Genomic DNA, 17,985 nt, shown 5'->3' on the forward strand with positions numbered 1-17,985 from the left:
AGGCGCAGATGTGTAATCTTGTGTGTGTTCCCCACACTTTGAAGTTCCTCTGCTTCATGTCTATTCAGTGAGGGGTACAAAAACATGACTAGCGGGAGTGAAGAGGACAAAGAAGAGGCCATGAAGCTGCTTGTGAGTGTGTGTGTGGGGGGGGGGGATTACTGTAACAGTCCAGTCCACCACAGGGTGGCCCGCCTAATAAGTTTCACCATTAATCACCCTCTTTTACCCACTTTTCAACACATTTATTTCTCACTTCCTGTTCCTCCTACAGTATATGACAATCCATCCATTGTCAAATTACAAAAAAACAGCAGAAATTGTCTTTACAAAGAAGACTATCATTTCAAGCTATATGCTGTCATATTTGTGGAGCTGCTATCTTGTCTACTACAATAAAATTCCTTGAACTAGGTATCCACTGTGTTTTATGAGCTACAGCCACAGGGTTGCAGCCATCTCCATAGGCAAAAAATGATCATGCAGTGAATAAAAGAAATAAACCCTAAATCTCTTTAGCTATGGCAGTAATAGATCTAATGCCCGTGTTCATGGGTGACTCCGCATTAGCCAGTGACTTACAGCAAGACACATGTATGACACATAATACTGATAAGGTGTGCCTAATGTCCACATCCAATAATAATAGAAAGGTCCCACTTTGTTGTCGTATTTTTAAATCTGGGCAGGCCTTTGCTGGTGGAATATTTACAGTGCGGCATTAGGCGAAGAATCAAGTGTGTTTAAGTGCACCGTTGCAACATCGACTTTTCCCTGTCGAGGCCTGCCCAAAAATGTGTCTCAAGGCTGTGTGCAAAGCTGAAGGGTTACATGTAACAGTCATTACATGTGACGTCACATGTGTCTGAGCACCTGGCTGCAGTTCACATGCCGGGTTTGCTGAACACCAAGGGAAAATAGTATGTCCACATGAACTAAAATATATTTAGTTGGATGGATAACGCATGTACTCTCACCAGCTGAAGGACGTAATTTGTGTCATAAACAGCCTGAATGAAGTCCCAATAGAGACATAGTCTTGTCAGTTTTTTTCAACAGGCCTTTCATGAAATATGTCTCATAATCACATCCACCGCCATACACTCCCAGAGTCTGGCACAGAATAACAGTGCTTCAAAAACAAATATCAAGAAATGGCCTCGTGCTTAAGGAATGAAGCATTCATTGTGAAGAAAAGAGGTACTAGGGAATCCAGCAGGCCAGAAACACACCGCATGTGGAGGTCGTCTCATGCCAGAGTCTCGAAACATTGATCTGTTCTGGTCTTCACCACCAGAGCCACTGCACCCCACAGTCCTTGTATCATTTTGACTAAACTGCCCCCTTATGGAGGCAAAGCCGTATGACCCTTTAAATTAGAAAATATGCTCATTTAAAATTTATGGTGAAATTAATTTCAGCCCCAATATCCAAATCACAATAAAAGCCATGATGAGAAAGACCCGGAGAATCACCAGACGTTTCATGATTGAGTCAGTTAAGTTTGACAATATGACACTGAGCTGACAATCACTTTATGGAAAATTCAGACTTTAAAGCATAACAACATTCTAAAAAAAAAAAAAAAAACAACACCAAAAACAATGACATTAAACATACAATTTATTTCAAATTTACTGATAAACTATAAAATTTACCACACAAAAATAGCTTCCTTTTATGGTACTTTAGATCAAATTCACTTCAAAAACAAACAACAACAAAAAAACCCCTTAATTTTGGGTTGGGGATTACACTTAGCATAAATCCCATTGGCTTCAGTGGAAAAATTTGAACTGATTTTAAGATTTTTACACTGAAAAAACAAACAGTAATTTCATATCAATTAGGATCTTGTTGATGAAGCAAGATGATAAATCTAGTTACGAGATGATTAATTACAAAAAAATAAATAAATAATACTTTTTAAAAATTAGAAGAGATGGTAGCTTCAGAAAAATCATATTGTCAATAATAATGACAATGAAGAAAAAACTCATTACTCATTCATTACATAATTTATGTATGCACTAATTCAAACATTTAAATGCATGATTGCTTAATGAATGTACACCCAAAAACACAAAAATGACAGAGTCTGTTGATAAAGCTACATCATGCCATATGCCCTAATCAGTTTTTTTTTATTTACATGGCAAAACAATGGATATGACAGTTCATTGTAGCTAGTGACTGGCCATAGCATGTTTATGCATGTGTGCAGACATCTACTATAAAATATTTTAAACTGACACTAGTAATTGTCCCCCACCATGCACAGATTTAGAACTTGTACGCTGGCAGGAGACGTATCAGGTTCTTAGCTGCTTATGCTGACCAAATTAAAAAGAAACAAGATAAAGCAACAAGTGTGTCCTTGAATTTTCCTATATGCACTTTATAAACTATAAACAAATGAGACTAAAATGAAAAACGTACCATGTGATTATTACACCCATAAAAAATGACATATCTATGGAACAAAGCCACTGTAATAAACATCCCTGAGTGATCCAGGTTTGGTTCAGAACTAAGTGCATCTGAAATGTTTACATTTGTTAAGCACACACCCCTCACACATATTTACCACAAAATTTTCAAAAAGCCTGTTGTGAATAAACTTGCAAGTATCAAATTTGGTTAAAAGGGATTTTGTGGTATTATCCCCATAAATCACAATGCATAGAGGGAATCTGATTCTGTATAGAAAAATCTTGAGAGGCTGGTGGGTAATGTAGTGCCGTAAACATGCCACATTGTGCCACATATCAGTGCCTTGGGCATTTAGGAGCCTTCCCCGGGGCACATTCGTTCAGTTACTGCAGTTCTCTGTGAAATACAAGTCACCCAAGTGGGATTCTGAGCTGAGACATGTCTTTTTTTTTGTTTTTTGTTTTGACTGGCATGAGTGTAAAAGTGGGAATATGAGGCCTATGCCTCAAACGCATGTATTACAAATGTATATATGACTCATGTCATATGGAACCTTCCGCAAAAATACTTGAATAAGTTCTCCTTTCATCTCCATGTTAAGTATGATCAGGTTAATGATGTCGCATTGTCCAGTATTAGCTGTACAACCAGCAATCTTATAACAGCTGAAAAACACAATAATGCAAACATAATACAAAGAAAATGTTAGTAATGATCGCCAGAACCAACCCCACTCAAATAACGGAGATATACTTTATCCTTAAGTGCTGGATATACGAACAGTACATCCTGAGATACCAGCCACAATACAGCTATTTCATGTTGTCTGCCATAACAGCCTAGAGCTCTTCATTTACTTGAAGAATATATCTAAATAAGCTTTATCTGCATAAAATCAAACAGCTTTATTTTTTTTTCTTTTAATTTTTTTATTTTTAAGTTTTTTTCCTTAGTTTTCATCTTCAGCTTCTTCCTCTTCCTCATTGATATCAACATCATCTTCCTCTTCCAGGCCTTGCCCTCTGACCTCACAGCCACTTGAGTCCCGTGACTCGTCCACTTCCTCTACATCTACTTCCTCTTCTTCCCTTTCCTCAAGGGAATACTCCCCTGTTTCTTGCTCACTGTCATCAGAGCCTGAAAGAAATGTGCACTTTAGTCACTTAGGCTCATAATATAACAGTTAGGACTAGTACTGTGGGAACAACATAAGCATAACAAATATAATGCTTTCACTCAGGGTCGGCGCCACGGGGGGGCGAATGTCCCGCCCCCTCAATGTAAAAAAATAAGACCCATTTATTTTACAACAATCGCTACATGGTGCCCCCTCGGCCGCTTGACAATCGTTACACGCACCCATCCCCCCTCGACGCCCCCTCACTGTATATGTTCTGGCGCCGGCCCTGCTTTCACTGCATCCTAAACGTAAGTCAGTCCTGCCATTTTAGTCTGTATTTATATGACAAAATCCTGCCAGTTATGGTACTTGGCAGTTCCTCACCTGCATCTTGACCATCATCATCTCCACCATCATCATTCGTTTCTTCCTGTTCCTGACATTGGTCTTGGCTAACCACTTCCTGGTCATCGTCTGAATCTGATATTATCACACACTCATCTCCATTACTGTTGTCCTGTGGTTTGGGCGTGCTGGTAAACACATTCAGTCAGTCAGTTTAGTGAAATGTTAACCATTACCTTAATCACTCGGTACCAAAATCACTTACTTACATGTCAGCCTTACAAAAAACTGAAAATTTAATTATCTGAGATCATTTAAGCTACAACTCAGAAATGCCTCAAAGAAAAATGTCATATGGGTGAAAAGAGTGTTTAATTACCTTCCATTTTCCCGAGGCTCCCACAATGGTGTCAGATAGTACCGGAGAGGGTTCCTGTACAGGTCGTCCTTCAGAATCTACATAAGCAACAATACAGTTAGCACATTGCTAATTTACCTCTCAGCACTGCTCTACAATTCCCTTGCCTGGGCTTAGCCTACGCCAGCTGGGCTGTCGGGCTGGTGTACTTGTCATACGCTGCATGCATGACTATAGCGGTCATAGTCATACAGTGTGCTCTTTCTTGCTAGGTTGACAATAAACACGCTGAACTTGAGGAAAATTTTGACATGTCACTATACAATACCTGAGCTATATCATCCCCCCCAGGGCTGCTGTGGTCACTGAACCACTGGAAGAAGCTCTGATAAACTCCCCGTGAGCTTCGCCTCGATTCTCCATTTCCTGTCAAATTCTGCCCCCGGTGCCAAAGAATTGGGTTTGAAAAAGAAACAGGGGATCCTGGGAAGACAACGGTGAAATGAAGAAAGGAACGCAATGACAATAGCTATTATAGAAAACACAGCTGCTCTTGCTAGTCATAACGCAGACAAGAACAGAGGTGGAGTGATGTGCGTAACAGGAAGTTGCTGGTTGTCTCACCTCCCATTCCAAGATGGAGCTCTTTAACTATAACCTTGTTCTGAAAGAACGGATTCCGTCGGAAATGGAAGCAAATTCGGTAGCCAAGTTTGTTGTTTTTAAACGTCTCAATCTGTGTTGTGCACAATAACACACAGGGCACAATGTAAACAGGCTTAATCATCAAAAGAAATGAACTTTTACTAACATGACATATACATCTACGAAGAACTGATCTATCAGATATACAGAACTGAGTAGTTCACCTCCAAATTGGTCATGTAGCTGAGAGCATCTTCATCATTTTCATCAATGTGTGCTGACAGGTGTGGGTGGTTGAGAAGCTAAAATGATCAGTTAAGTAAAAGGTGCATATTAAGCAAACAGCGATTAAGGGACAATGTAAATTGTGACAGATGTTGTATTTAACCATTTGACAGATTGTGAGAACACAGCACTTGGCTCAAAAGTTCTTGCATGTTAATGAAGGATACTGCTGTAACCCAAAAGCCCGGAATGGTTTGAGTGATGGCGCCACGTTGGTCCAGGTGAGGGCGTCTCTGACGGCCCATCTTCATCTCCAGGCGTTGATGCAGCCGAGCGCCTTTCTTCTCCAGCGCGTCCAGCCGCATTTGCACCTGCGCGAGGAGCGCAACGGACTGGCGGACCTCCGGGGCCATCTTCACCGACACTATGGCACACTCGCCGTCCTCGTTATCCTCATTATCGGATGCAACCGAAGAGCTGGCGGTTGACGACGACCCTGGTAGCGAGTCGTCCTCCTCATCCATGTAATGCGCCTGCTCTTCATCCTCTCGTTCTGCGCAGTTTAGCAATGATGAAGAGCTATCTGCCGCGGCTGACTCTGCGTGCTGGCCCCTCTCGGGTTTGGCGCTCTCCTTGGAACAACTGGGACGGTTAGATTTATCGGTCAATTTCCCGCCGAACGCTTGCTTGGACGAGCAAGGCATTTCCTTGCTGTCGGCGTCCCCATCCCCTCCGCCGGTCAGACTCGCGAGTGCCTCCGCTGCGGCGATAGCTGCAGAATCGGACCGCTCCTTGCGCGAAGTTGAGGGCTGGCACCCGTTTTCGCTTCCAGTCGTATCTCCAAGTTGGGCTGTGTGTGGCGGCGCGTCCGACCTCCCCTCCTTCGCGCTCGCCCGTGACCCAGAACCACAGTCGGCTTGCGTTCCGTTCGTACCGTCGCCGTTTCTCTGCTTATCGGGCCCGGCAGCACCGTTGTTGTCTGGACTATCTTCTAATGCGTCTTTGTCGATGCGTTGGGAGGAATCGATCTCTCCATCCTTCTCGTCGTCCAATTTTGACTGTTTTGACAGTGGGGGGTCGCACTCCTGCCGTGGGCTCGCGCTTCTCCTCCTGTGTTCGGGCTCGTGCCGTGGGCTCGCGCCTCTCTTCCCGTGTTCGGACTCCTGCCGTGGGCTCGCGCTTCTCTTCCTGTGTTCGGACTCGTGCAGTGGGCTCGCGCTTGTCCTCCTGTGTTCGGACTCCTGCCGTGGGCTCGCGCTTCTCTTCCCGTGTTCGGGCTCGTGCCGTGGGCTCGCGCTTCTCTTCCTGTGTTCGGACGGCTTACTGCTGTCCGAGTTCGTACTCATGTTATTGTTCGCAGGCGACCTTAACTGAGTTGCAATTATTGCGTGCTTATATAATCCCCCCTGATGTGGTCTTTAGTAGTTACCGAGGCCGTTAGCAGGCTGGCTAGCTAACCCCTTTGCATAGCATTTATTCCGTGGCTAACGCTAGCTGTCCAGGTCCTATCCGCAGAGCCAGCCTGCGTACGTTTAAGAGGCCTAGCTCGGCTGTGTGCTAACTCTCGCAATGTTCTCTCGCAGTGTTTGATTTCTAGCAGCCTCAACACTGCAAATTCTGCCCACGACAAGAACAAAATTATATTACTTAAATGTAGGGCAATGCTTCGTATTTTCTAATTCTACGAATTTGTTTATAATTTGTCCTTCCTTTCGCCATTTGTCTGAAGCTACGTTGTTTTTCTTACGAACCAGAAAAACAAAACTCTGATTGGCTGAACCACACGGCGCAAAAACCTTTCGGCCAATTGCAAAGCACACCAACTAAGTTACGTACATGCAGTACATCAAAGTTGCGTTTCTTTTGCGCCTTGTTGTACCTTGCGTCATATTGCTAGTTTTTAGAATAAAAAAATGTTTGCATTGAATACAACGTAAAACAAATAAATCTTGTTATATATATATATATTTTATTTTGAAAAACAGAATAATAAAAAATATTTTAGCTTTAGGTCAATGTAATACACGTCTTTTCAACCTGAGCATTTTTTCTTCAGGTGTAGAACGTTTTTGAATTGCCAAAAGTTTTAGACCTATGCTTCCTTGCGAAAAGGGAAGCTGATGAACGTGAAAATACACTAATGAAAATACATGATGAACGAGACTCTGAGGTTTTGGTGGCGGTTACTCAGAATATCTCAACGTCAACGTGTGACTCATCACTGGAGAATAACATTTCAAGAATAAAACATGGAATAGTGTGCCATCCAACCCATATCTTGGTCCCTGGAGAAAATAAAATAATTAAAAAAAAGCTGTGTTAGTACATTTTCAATTACTAGGCTATTTCTGTTTTTTTTTTTTTTTTTTTTTTGTTAGCTTACATATACTCAAATCTTACAGTGAAACCGAAAATTATAAAGTATAACAGAATAAATGGAAGTCATTTGATTTAATATGGCATTAATTAGCCTTATTTTCCATTCCTTATTGTCGGACGCGTAGGTCGACATAGGCCTGGTATTTTAAAAGCTAGGGAATCATTCAGGAGTCTTGGGGGATTCAGCTGTGACGGAGTACCTGTGGATCTTTTGTCCCTTCCTTCTCAGATATTCTGCCTCATTCACTGTCCAAACAGAGCCCTTCCCTCCATTCACACGCACAAAGCACTTATGGAGGCTGAGGTTGTGTCGTACTGCGTTCTACGTGAACAAATTCAAAACATGACACTAAATGAGGATCTTCTAAATGTAAGGATCTTAGAGGATAGGCCTAGAAAACACTTATGAATGAGATGGATCCATCTCCATATAGGGAAGTCATGCTGTCACTGCACTGCAACAAATTAGTAATTACATTAATTAGTAATTAATTAAGGTGTAATATCTCTGTGTGTGACTTACTTTCCATGTGGCCGTGTTGTGCCGGAAGTAGGAGAACATCCGTGTGAACCAGTGATAAATATCATTCAGTGTTAATTGCTTCTCTGGGGATTCCAGAATCGCCTGCATGATATTGGGAGATGTATGGAACATGTGCTTCATTAGCATTCAAATAAATCAACAGGAGTGTCTGTGCCATTAAGAAAATACAAAAATAAAGCACAGCGTTTACCCACCCATCGGATCATAGCTGCATAAGTGAATGGTGGCCTTATGTTTGTATATTTGTAGTACTCAATACTGGGGACAATTCCTATTGAATAACAACATGTTACTTAACATAGAATAAAATCAGAGACTCTGCAACGAAGTTCAATAAACAATATGCATAATCACATTAATTTGTCTGATTCGATTTTTCAATTATAAGATTGTGGACCTTAGCGTAAACTATTTAGCAGCATGTGCAGTCTAACCTGTTATGAATTGTGAGGTAGGAATCTGGCAGTATCCTGGAAATAGCATTTCGGCCTGGACCCTGTTGTTACTGTGGAGACTGACCGCCCCCTGACTGGGCTGCAGGCTCCCTGCTGGACTGCCGGACTGCTTCAGGCTAGAGCTGCTCTGGGGTGAAAGAGCATTCAGGGCGGGTTATGTACCCTCTCCTCCCCCACCCCCTCCAGCTGGTACCATATTTAACATGAAGGGTCACAGCACAGTGAACTGTGTCATACTTACATCAGCACAAGGTCTTATATCAAACAAATGCAGATACATTGCCTGCAGTCGTTGTTTCTCCACAGTCAACTGTAATGAGTTAATGCAAATAACATCAGTGTTGCTGTTAACCCTTTAAATATAATGTAGTTCTGTGAATATTTCAATATTGTATTTGCTGTCTTCTTTGTTATCATACCTGATTCTCCAAGTGTTGTACCATATTTCTCTGTATTTTCCATTGGTCAATCGTTTTGTCCCCAGGAGCATGCTCAGAATAAAGATGTCTATTAACCATAGACAGACATAATAATGATTATTTCTGGTATTACATCCCATACACTATATAACAGCACCTAGTTTTCTAATTCTTTGACTCACTTCAGAAAGTGTGTGTACTCTTTAAACACTCCTTTACAGCCTGGCCATTTGCATATTCCTTTGGCAAACAACAAGCCCTCTTGGGAGTCATGTGAAGGTCTTAGAAGATAAAAAAGCAATGAAAAGAAAGGAACATAATGAAAAGCAATGAAAATGTTAGAGTTTAAGAAAGAGAGAGAGAGGGAGAGTTTGCAAATGATCCAAACAGAGGCAAGCGGGTTTGTAAGAAATGACGTTTATGTCACTTTGTAGCAGAGCTGGGACATTGCAGCTTAATCAGAGTTCCAGCCTGATGTCAGTTGGATGTCCATCCTGCCATAAACTGCAGACTTTCTTGAAGTCAGAAGATACTGCAGCTATATTTCTTACTAGTCTGGGAAACAAGGAGCTATATTCACATGTGATTGAGCGTAGTGACGGATGGATGTGTGATATAGTAAGAGATAGAGTGTGGTGAGGGATATGAGATATAGCAAACCTAAATGTGTAACATAGTTTGAGCTTCTTTTGTTGACTCACTCAGGGCTCTCTGCTGTGGTGCACTTCAGGCTCGGACCAGAAGCTTCATGTGTGCCACGGGGGTGGCGGCTGCCATCCGATGTTGTGTTATCTGGCAGGCTTTTTTCAACTTCAGCTTTACATATATTCTCTGCCGGGTAGTCACACACGGACTGGTTGGACAGAGCTGGAATACAGTTAGAAGGAGTGATGGGAGCTTTTAGATGTTCTATTGCAAAGGTAGGATTTTTTTTCACTGGGGCATTATAAGGTGTGTGTTTTAGAAGACATTACATGAACTTCGTGGCAGAGCCTGGCTACCCTTGCGTAGAACTGATGGCCTCTGTAATTTGAACTGCAGACACTGCTTGTTGGATTTATCACATGGACTCTGGACACAAAGAACAATTGAGTTTAAGTTATTAGATTATTATATTTACATTATTATGTTATAGTTTCTTATATTTAATATAGCTTCTGCTAGTTTATCAGCACTGTAACTGACACCAAATGAATCATGTCACACCCCCAGCTTTACCTTAGCCATAGCACACTGAGCAGAGGTCAAAGGTGAACTGAAAGCTCTGGATTTTAGGTGTGATCTGGAAAGCTCGGGAGACTCTTCCTCCTGATTCTGATGAAGGTGCTGTTGTGAGTGGGCCCTGCTGCTACCAGCCTGCCCTCTGATCTCTCCAACACCATTATGAAGCATAGCTGGAGTTCATGGATAGCACATACACCAAATATTAATAATAGAGCAGTATTTTTCAAATGGACGTCCAGACACTCCAGACATCTACATCAATATGATATAAAAAGTAATAATATAATATAAAAGGGTAATAATATTACCCTTTCCCTCACCCATCATATATACTTTAAAGTGTTACATTACATATTGTTTTTGACCCATTGCATTGTGCCTTTCAAAGGAGTTCACCAAAAGATGAATCCTGTAACAATGTTATAACACTGCATATTAAGGTCTAACTCTTATTGCAATGTGTTCTGACATATGAGCCTAAGTGTTTACACTCCTTTTATGGTTTAAAATGATTAATTATGCATGCACATTTAAAGATTTCTTTATAATATGATGAATATTAAAATATTATAGTTGTAAAATAATCAGGGGTCCACATGAAGCCTGTTACTGAATCACATGCTGTACATTTTTCAGTTGCCATACAGGTTTTGTGTCAGTATGACAGGCCAAGTCACAGTGAAACTTCTTGTTGCTAAAGGTTTTCTTGGTGGTTGGGAAAAACCGCAAGGGTCTGTTTATGGTCCCAAATAACAGCCCCCAGTGTGAACTTCAGGTTTAGGGGTTGTTAGGAAGTGAAAATGTTATTTATATATTTATAGACACTGTGCTTGCCTCCTCCAGATTACCCCCCATAAAAAAAAAATAAAAAAAAAACAAATGCTTCACTTGAGTGCACCCTGAGCCTTAACCAAAGATACTTTCAGTAGTCCTGTGCTTTTGTGTTCTCTCAGCTGCTCATGCTAAACTGAGAAAACATGTGCATATCCGTGTTTTCTGTGCTCTTGTGGTATTGCACAGGTGTGCACTGAACCGATGACGAGGGAAGCAACCTGTGGACCACAGGAAACCTTGCAAATGGATGCCACACAGAAACACATCCGCCTGTACGGGGCCTCTGCAGTCGAGGAAGACAGCAGAGGCCCTGTTTGCTTACAACAACAGTCTCCTACATTGTACAACCTTTAGCATTCGATTTCTGTATTTTGCCAAAACAGATCTTTTTTTTTTTAACGAGGATGCATAAAAAATAATAAAAGCTTCATCTCTATTATTTCAGAACATCGCTTTGCATATATTCAACCACCTGTTTCTCATTATGGACTAATAGTATGCATCATAACAGCATTTACAAAAACAAGAAGCATTGCTAATAATAACGACTAATACTCTTGAACCATCAAAGTAGAGAAAAAGAAGAAGAAGAAGAAAAAACAGAATGTAAAAGCACCTTTGGATTGTCGAGCGCTGTTGCCACTGCGGTTTATGGTACACGTTTAGGCATGTACAGGGTTTGTGTCTTCATCTCTCACAGGTGACAGGTGACATTTAACCCTAACCACATCAACAGTGATAAATGTCAGTATTTTTTTTTTACTTTGGGGGATTTTTAAAAAGTCAAAACGCCAGAATCAAGACGCTTTGGAGGTTTTTGTCTAAGGGTTGAATGAGTGCAGTGAATATTTTTTTAACATCCTCTAAGAAGTGTTCGCACAGAGGACCTGATGTATGCTTATAAGGTCAAAATAAATATGTTTACCTTCTTATTTAAGTTCTGACATGGGGGACTTCAAATACATGGTTGTAGTGATATTGTGTATTAAGAATATTGAGTATTAAGAATATTATATATTAATAATAATATTATTAAGAATAATATTAATTATATTAATATAATATCATTATAAAAGAATTGTTGTTAAATTATAAATTATATTGAGCTATATGGTATAAAATGGCATTTCAGAATAAATTAAATAAGTATTTATTTTGTTTCATATACTTGATAATCATCTAGAAAAGTGCAAATTGTCTACACAAGGTATTTGTGCAAAGAAATCTTTACATTCTGAAAAAACACTCCGAGAGTTTCTGCAAATGTGTATAGTTAATTTTAAATAAATTGACTTTGAGGGGGAATCAAATCTAGTACCTATCAATTTTATGTGTCAAGAAGAGAAAAGGAAACATTTGTGAGCCCTTTGCCATTTAGAGAGATAATAAAGGTCAGCTGACAGCCTGTCTTGACCCAACCTCAGACTTGTCAGTTTTCACTGGATTCTGAGAAAAGATTTGATTCCTTACTGAGCAGGAAGGCAGAAATCTCTGTTTCCTAAGAGTAACGTAGTAATTCATGTCATGTCATGTTTGCCACACAGCACCTGTATGATCCTGCTGCCAGCTCTTTAAAACACAAGAACGCAAATAAGACTACACCCAAAAAGAAGACCTGTTTACTATGATTCTCTTATTTTATCATCTTTGGTTTTTGTATATGAAATGTCAAATTTTTGTTTTTTGTTATCAGTTCCATTTACTTGTTTTGAGGGAAATGTGTGAGTTGCCAGCAGACTACATAAAACATGGAATCAGAACATGTGCAGAAGTAAATGAACCACAGCTGCATTGCTAAAGTCAATTAGGTGAATGACTCAGATGAAACACATGTGAGTGCTCTAGTAATCAATTAAGCAGACCAATCATGTGAGACATCCTTGGCAAAAGATTTGAGTCACACTGATTAAAAGGGAGAGGAAGCCAGCCAAACCACTATTGTGCCATATAATTACTTTATGATTTATAGCATATAAATGAGTTCTAAAATAATTTAATATGATTTAAATCTTTGATTTAATTGTTCTCATTTAAAGTCATCAAAAGTTCACATTCACCTCCATAAAAAAATTAAATAAAATAAGAATAATACAATCAGACCCAATGTCTTTACTTATTTATTTGGGCTGTACTTTCAGAATTCCTTTCAAGAGTAATCTCTCTTTCAAAATTATTGTCAAATGACTGGTTTTATAATAACCACATACATTTTTTACTTAACATCTAACATATAATCTTTTTTTTTATTTTATCATTTTTCCATACTATTTTCCATACTGCTCTATACTTTTAATTACATATTATTATTCATAGTTTATCACACTGTTTACTACTCTTCCATGTCCGAACTTGTGTTTTATGAGCTTACGTCATTCATTTAAGTGAACTTTGATATGCATGTCCAAGTCCATATCTCTTATTCCAACTGTTTATTTCATTACATTTATTGAAAATACATTAGATCTTCATGTCAGTGCTATAAAAATGAACATAAGCATTTTTTAAGCATTTGTGTTGATTAGTGCATCCTATCAGCACTATCACCCACTTCTGTTAGTGCAGTTGCACATTAATATTTCACTATGAACAGACTTATGACTGATTTAGATTAATACTGCCATGCGCCTTTCTGTGATATTGTAACTATAAAGCAGAGGAAACTAATTGACATTACCAAGTTATTTCATTATTACTCTGAATAGATCTGTAAATAGTAATATTACAGATACGAGACAGAAAATGTCAACTGATGACCTTATCTCCTACATTTGACTGGGCATAGCTATAATTATCACACTGGAGACTCAGGGGTTCCACTCAACTCTAACCAACTCTATCTTTCCAGACATTATTTCCTGTTCTATGCTAGAGCAGATACAGCAGATGCCGATTCAGTTTCACCATAGTGATATCACTCAGTCATATGGAATATACCACTGTATTGTGTTTCATATCATCACTGCCTACATGGGTTCCTGTCTAATAAATGTATGCATTTTAGATTACCATCTCCATTTTTGCTGGTAAACACATCTCTACATTCTAACGGTCTGTTAAACATTTGTTAATTTTTACTTTTTCTTATTTATGTAATGTTAATCTTAGCAAATGAGATTAGCTAACAGTGCTCCTTACAATATATAAAGTTACGTGTAAGTGACCTAATTAAATTTAACATCAGTCTAAGATGTTCATCTAGGGTGTGACTTTGAATGTGCTCTCTGAGTGCAGTTCTGGAGTTTGGTCTTCTCTCACATAGACCACAGTTCACTTGCCACAATTTCATACATACTTAAATCCATGATTTAATTATTTTAAAGATTTCTATGAAAAATCAAAACGTATAATTGAATGTGATCCTATGTAAGAATAATGAAAACAAGTGTATCTGAGTCCCACAGTACTTTGAAATTATATTTCTGTCACAACAATTTCTGTGATGAACTTACACATATATATATTATGATTTTTAAGAGGCAACGTGCAGTGCAAAAGCAGACTACAGAATTAGACAGATCATCTGTCCTGCTACATTGCTAAGTGCAATAATTCAACATGAATTTGTAAATGCTCATTTTACACAGCATGTTCAATAAAAAGACAAGCAACAAAAATCATATTATCTATATTATTGTGATTTACATCACAATGTAACACCAAATTATTTTACAAGCAATTCAAATATTTTGGTTGCCACTGATTCATCAGTACACATAAACCGCTTTGTCTGGGAAGCACTCTCGGGTGACCCATGCGTACATTTTCAGAATATGTAACTTACCTTTTAGCCCTGTCACATGCGTACATGATCTGCCAATGCTAAGGGAAATGAACTGTGTAACCAATAGTTCAGGTTCGCCAGACATGATAATGAAAATACTATGACTGCAGTAGCTTGTCACAAAGGTGTATCTGTGTTACCTCTCACTTTCTTTGTCTTTCTGTGTCCCACTCTCTCTTTCCCACTCAGTTTCTGTCTCACTGTGGTTTTAGTCTTTCCGCAGTAGAGGAAAATACACTGGTTCTTTCAACAGGAAGGAAAACCATAGAATTACTCCAGTAAGTGCTTAAAGAAAAAACATTCTGAATTGCGAAATGGTTTGTGACAGTAATTGAGAAAACTACAATACAGTCAAACTGAAGCTATGGTAAAACAAAAAGTAATGATACTTATTAATTTAAGATACAATGATAACCAAGTACATATTGTCTTAAATATTTCATTAAAAAATAGCAAATGATGATTAAATTCATAACTGCACATTTTAGATTCTTTCCATCTCTGGATTTTAATTAATGTATTTGGGGTGATTTTGTTATGGGCAGTAGAACGTCAGTCCTAACTGAGTAACCCTTGCCCTCTTTTCCCTCTGTGCTGGGGCCAAGCAAGCTTCCCCAGCCTATTTACTTTGCATCTATTTTGCATTTATTTATTTATCTCCAGGATTTGATCCAAGGTTTCTCACAGACATATATATAAAAAGATCAATGAACATACTTTGAAAATGTGTATTTAAATGTATTTTTGTAATAGATACCAACATACATTTACAATTCGCCAGTGTCTGCAAATCTGCTTTAAATAATCTCAACGCAATGCAAATAGAAATGCGAAAGGAAACATTTAAAGCTGTAAATTAGTTGTGCAGACAAATGACATAAAGAATAAAGCAGCAGACAGTGGACTTACCTTGTTCTGCAAATAAAAGTGTTGGAAGAAGTACTGGACCATTGATTTGTGACTGATGGCTCGGTCATCCCCATCCCCTTTATTAGCTGCACAGTGACATTTACAAGCAAATTAGAGTTCCCCGTAACATATCCGTGTGCGTGTGTGTGTGTTTGTGTGTGTGTGTGTGTGTGTGTGTGTGTGTGTGTGTGTGTGTTGCATTAATATTTTGCATAGGAAGGTACAGAATGTGAGCGTGTATTTTAAAGAATTCTAAAGAGCTCACAGGAAGTCCTCCATTTACACATACAATTTTAAGAACAAAGTAAAACATTCCTCATCCTTGAAATGTAAAGTTGCATTCACATGTTCAATTCATGCCAGAAAACTACATAATTGACTGCTAATTGACATGAAATCTGCAAATGAAATCTGCATATCTGTAAATCTGCAAATGTGGGTTCTGATGGTCACTGAAAGCTTCAGGGGTTGGAGTTAGCTGAATTTCACAAAACTGTGTTTGAAATAATGTTCCTCTTAATATCCTCTTAAACTTTGGACATTATTGTAAATCTCTCCGCACTTCGTAGAATCTTGAACTTTAGAATAATGTCCATTGCTGTAAACCTAACATTTGTTTTGTGTAACTAATAAAATGATACCCCATGATGCCCCTTTCATGGCATGGTGTTCTGTTCAAGGCAGACATATGGGGAAGGCCATTTCGGAACATTCTGGAAAACAAAAATACACAGAAAACCAGTTACGCATTTGGAAAGTCCATTTACGGGGTACATGACGTGATACAAAAGGCGGACAAATGCTGGTGGTGGTGATGAGGTGGGGGTGAACTTAAATTCATTAGTACAAAATGTTATATTAGGTTAGAATGCAGGAAAAAACAAGTTCATCCTGTTGTTGGTTTAAGTGCTGATGTACTGTTCTCAAGGTTCATCTTTACTACTGAACACATTCAGCTGGTTGTAGTTTTCTTTGGTAATAATCTTGAAATTAAAATCTGTGTTGAGTAATTATCACGAAATAAACTAAGGACTGTCGAGTAATCTTTACATTGACAAATATACAAGTACAACATGACCTACAAGTATGGATATGCTCAATTTTTCTATTTCTATAAACTAGTATAAACTACTTGCTTTCCACCTATATTAACAAAAGAGCATGCAATATATTGTACAGTCAAACATGGTTCAGAAGAATATTGAGAAGATTCAGATGAAGGCTTATGCAGAACTTTGTTGTGAAAGCATGAATGAAAATCTGTAACAGAATACAATGACAAATGAATAAATACAGGAAAGTTAGAAAAGAGAAACAGATTTGTGCATAATCTCTTTTTGTCAGATATTTATTTTTATGGTAAACTCTTATACAGAGTACATACCAAATCATTGAATTATGTAGTTAATTAATATTTTCATTACTGTTGTCCACAGAAAGTACTGATACTTCTTGTTTGTTTTGATTCAGTTTTACTGTTTGACTGCAAAGCATCATGCCTTTATTGCACTGTACTACCATCTTCTGCAAGATGATTAGTCTGAAAGACGTGTCCAGAATCAGAGGATCATGTTGTTCCAAATGCTGATTAAATGGATTGTGTGCAAAGATTGTGTGCATATTTTCTCCACCTGCATGGCATCTGATCCCATGCATAAACATGCTGATTTCCTTTTAGGGTTTTTCTCATGCTAAAAGCCTTTTAGCATTTCTTTAGAGATTGTATTTTTTATTTTATTTGTGTGAACCACTAACGTTCTTTAAACTATGAGAGTTTTATTAAATGTATTACATTCATTTCTGATCAGTTGTCTCTAAATAACTAAATTTATTTTCCAGTATTAGTTCTGCAGGGTACATTACCCAGTTAGGTTGTACATGCTGACGGAAAATGACCAGTACCCACATCACATTACGTAACCACATCATCATTGGTCAGTAAAATGCAACCAATCCCTTTACTTCTGTTAAGGTACATGGTTTCTCTACTAAAGTATATTTATTTGGGTAAAGCTGTTCCCAACATAAAACATGCTATATATTTTCTTTATATAACAGTATATAACAATTAAAAGTAATGTTTCACAAATTTTTTTCCAATTCAGGTTAAGATAACCTGAAAGTGTAAAATCTGCCATTATTACAGTAATTAAACCCATAACTACTTCCCTCATAGCCCTGTGAACAGCCAAAGATCAGCGTTACCTTCGGAAAACCACTGAGGAAAATGAAGACTAAATTATTAATTAGGAGGTTAAATTAAAACTTGCACCTTGCTAACATGAATATGAAACATGATCCTTACATCTCTATT

At 38.6% G+C, this 17,985-nt stretch overlaps 2 protein-coding genes across 6 annotated transcripts; both read right to left on the minus strand.

The window, feature by feature from the left end:
• Window positions 1–1,610: 1,610 nt before the first annotated feature.
• Window positions 1,611–6,900, minus strand: tspy (testis specific protein Y-linked). Its single transcript, XM_077003837.1, has 7 exons — window positions 5,354–6,900; window positions 5,126–5,203; window positions 4,881–4,992; window positions 4,585–4,739; window positions 4,278–4,354; window positions 3,938–4,086; window positions 1,611–3,570 (listed from the first exon to the last, which is right to left on the minus strand). The coding sequence occupies exons 1-7, from the start codon at window positions 6,470–6,472 to the stop codon at window positions 3,383–3,385; spliced, it is 1,878 nt and encodes a 625-aa protein (XP_076859952.1). The 5' UTR covers window positions 6,473–6,900; the 3' UTR covers window positions 1,611–3,382.
• Window positions 6,901–7,073: 173 nt separating this feature from the next.
• On the minus strand, window positions 7,074–16,762 carry foxp3a (forkhead box P3a). Of its 5 annotated transcripts, XM_077003840.1 has the most exons (15): window positions 15,672–15,705; window positions 14,903–15,005; window positions 14,763–14,800; window positions 11,598–11,701; window positions 10,142–10,317; window positions 9,898–9,994; window positions 9,625–9,790; window positions 9,106–9,204; window positions 8,924–9,011; window positions 8,746–8,814; window positions 8,484–8,631; window positions 8,244–8,320; window positions 8,029–8,130; window positions 7,706–7,827; window positions 7,074–7,411 (listed from the first exon to the last, which is right to left on the minus strand). In XM_077003840.1, the coding sequence occupies exons 5-15, from the start codon at window positions 10,313–10,315 to the stop codon at window positions 7,363–7,365; spliced, it is 1,191 nt and encodes a 396-aa protein (XP_076859955.1). In that variant the 5' UTR covers window positions 10,316–10,317; window positions 11,598–11,701; window positions 14,763–14,800; window positions 14,903–15,005; window positions 15,672–15,705; the 3' UTR covers window positions 7,074–7,362. The 5 variants fall into 5 exon arrangements, with proteins under 5 accessions (XP_076859955.1, XP_076859953.1, XP_076859958.1 ...); XM_077003838.1 differs by lacking the exons at window positions 11,598–11,701; window positions 14,763–14,800 and adding an exon at window positions 16,313–16,762 and having other exon boundaries at window positions 15,672–15,757; XM_077003843.1 differs by lacking the exon at window positions 11,598–11,701.
• Between the last annotated feature and the right edge of the window lie 1,223 nt (window positions 16,763–17,985).

The sequence above is a fragment of the Brachyhypopomus gauderio genome, chromosome 4 (genome assembly GCF_052324685.1).
Source record: "Brachyhypopomus gauderio isolate BG-103 chromosome 4, BGAUD_0.2, whole genome shotgun sequence".
NCBI classification, from domain to species: Eukaryota; Metazoa; Chordata; class Actinopteri; order Gymnotiformes; family Hypopomidae; genus Brachyhypopomus; species Brachyhypopomus gauderio.